The sequence below is a fragment of the Gavialis gangeticus genome, unplaced genomic scaffold (genome assembly GCF_001723915.1).
Source record: "Gavialis gangeticus isolate Ggan-Ray unplaced genomic scaffold, GavGan_comp1, whole genome shotgun sequence".
Taxonomy (NCBI): domain Eukaryota; kingdom Metazoa; phylum Chordata; order Crocodylia; family Gavialidae; genus Gavialis; species Gavialis gangeticus.
Window position 1 is genome coordinate 97295854 of NW_017729024.1, and position 2792 is coordinate 97298645.

General features: G+C 34.7%; 1 protein-coding gene across 2 annotated transcripts in view; it reads right to left on the bottom strand.

The window, feature by feature from the left end:
• The window catches only part of VPS13A (vacuolar protein sorting 13 homolog A), a 222156-nt gene that overhangs the window by 23543 nt on the left and 195821 nt on the right, over nucleotides 1-2792 (bottom strand). For both annotated transcript variants that reach the window (XM_019517426.1, XM_019517427.1), the window contains exon 69: nucleotides 2520-2634. In XM_019517426.1, the coding sequence (XP_019372971.1) occupies nucleotides 2520-2634 (115 nt within the window). The remainder of the gene's footprint in view (nucleotides 1-2519; nucleotides 2635-2792) is intronic.

The following is a 2792-nucleotide window of genomic DNA, read 5'->3' on the forward strand; positions in this document are numbered from 1 at the left end:
AAGAGAAAAAAAAAAAAAAGCAGAAGTATTAGTTGAATTTCACAGGTTAGTTTAACAAGAAAAAAAGGCAAAAAATGATTCTCAAACAGTTTCTCAATTGACAATACAACAGTTATGACCCTGACAATGAGAGGGGCAAGATTGTTTAGATGAAATAGGACATTTTTACCGGAACAACCTGTACATTTGGGAAAGAGAGGAGACAAGTTTTTGAGGTTAAGTTGTCCTTCATCAAGTCTCACGACGATGTTTGAAGCCTGGTCTTCTCTCTTTCTCAACTACGTAACTTGTCTTCTTCATATCCCTGGACTACCAAAGCTAAAACACTATTAAAACCTGGCAACAATGTATGAAATCACTGACATTTTTTCAGCTTGGTCCATACAAGCAGACTGCTACATTCAATGCCTTCAGCATTGGCTAAACACAAGACAACAACCATCTTAAGATCACTGCATTTCTCTAATCATTCTGCTGTTGTCAGCTGACATCCAAAACCATCCTAAGTAGTAAAATTAATGTTTAATAAAAGAAACATACTGATTGGACATCAATCTTCTTGTATATTTTTAAAAGAAGATTTCTGTCTAATCTGTATGAAATTTTTTTTACCAATAAAAACAGAAAATATGATGAGAGAAAGAATTATTTCATAAAGAAGTATTATTATTTTAGCCACATGAAACAGTTTGGACTTTGTAACTTAAGCTATACAGGAAGGCTCTCCTGTCCCCAAACAAAACAAAATACTTTTTAGGACTTAATGAATTAAAGGTTGTAGAATTTAAAAGATTGGGTTCTTGTCTCCTGGGAAAAACAGTGACTAGTATACAGAAAACATGTTTGAAAAAAAATTAGTCTACCATGAAGCTGAACTTTAAATGTAACATTCCTTTTCCCAGAGGACTGACAATGTGAATAACTTCTATCCTTGCTTGAAATCTTCAATACTATTTAAAAAAATCCATAACCCCCCCCCTGAAAGTTACGATTTACAAGTTCATTTTTTTTTCAAATTGCTGCTGATGATGCTGGGATAGCACTAGCAGGTTTTATTACTATGTCATCTTTAGATAATGGCACTCTGAATCTAGAGAGCATAAAAAGTAAAACTGCACATTTTGAACCAGTCTGTCAATCAGCCATTGGCTGTAGCCTGTCCCCAAAGTTCTTCACAAGTAATTCAAACCCTTGCAAATTTAAGACCGAGCACAAACAACATAAATTTACACAAATTTATGTAGATGGTATTGGACTTAAGGCCTTGTCAGAATTCTACTTTACTACTACTTTAGGACAAAAGAGCAAAGGGAAGTCCCTTGAAAAATCAACTCAGAAGAGGAAGATTAGTGATGACTTGAGACCCAGTTCAGAAATAGCAGATTTTAACTCTGCCAATTAAGGGTACACAGTTTTTTTAGTATGTTTTGTAAGACAACAGCACAGGAAATTCAGCTGAATCATGAGACAGAGAAGGAGAATCATAGCTCATACAGAATTTTCATTATAGACTATATTAGAACTCTTCAGGACAATGAAGACTAAGGGGCATTTATACATGTGCTCCAGGGGTGGGGATGTTTTAATTGGAGTGGTGCTCTAATTAAAAACACCCAGAGCATGTTGTGTATCCCCATGTTTCAAAATGGCAGTGTGGGGGGGGGAGGGGCTTGAGCTAAAGTGTGTTGGCTGAGAAATGACCAGAGTCTAATTTCATGTTTCACACTGCGGTATCTCTTAGAACTTGGTCTAAATGAAACAAAGCCTCCAGCCAGATGAAAACTTTTTCAACATGTTGAAGTTACTTTTCCATCCACACTTTAGGAAGTCGCTAAATTCTTTGTAATTCATCGGCAAATCTGAGTTACTCTGGCAAACTGTCCAAGCAGCTCAAGCGGAATCTCTTAATATAAAGATTTAAGTCTCCTATCTACCATCGTTGGTTGGCTCAATTTAATAGTGGTGCAGCCAGCTTTGTCATTTCCCACTGATGGACATATCTAAATGCAGCTTCACTTCTAAGGAAAGATAAATTGATATTTGGACATTTTTACCTGATTAATGAACTGGCTTACAGTCCAAATGCTTTAACTGATTTTAACATTAAGATGAACTTCCAAACATAATGATTATTAATAATATTTTAATTATTAAAATATAACGTTTAATTTTTTAAAGTTAAATGGTTCAGTTTCCTTTCTACAGTGACTGAAGTCTAGATTTTTTAAAGCCTAACAGTTAAAAAAAAATTAAGTACTTTCACAACTGATGCAGTATGACATAAAATATAGCTATAGTATGCATCACCAAATGCTAGATACTGCAAAAACATTACTTTGACATTCTGAATTAATAAGCACAGTAGTTACGGCAGAATTTGATCAATTTAAATTAAAATGTATCCAAGTGTGCATAAAAATGTAGTAAAGGGAGACTATTTTTGCCTATCAAAACATAAAAATAAAACTTTATGTAAATCTTTTCATTCAATTAATTTATACCAGATCATATTTCTTCACCTGTAACATTTGACTTCCGGTCCCATCCCTTAATCTGTAAGGCCTAATAACTCCATCCTCACCAAAGAAACGAGGTGGACGCAGACTTGCCACATCATCAGAAGAATCTGTAACTCTGAAAAGGCACAAATTCAGAACAGTTTACACTTGGTAGGGATAATGATATACATTTAAAATATCTTTTCCTGTGGTGCTGGCCAGGGACCACGCTTAATTTGTCTGAAAATCTAGTAGGTGCAAACACTGATGTGATGCTCCAAAATAAACAAGTTT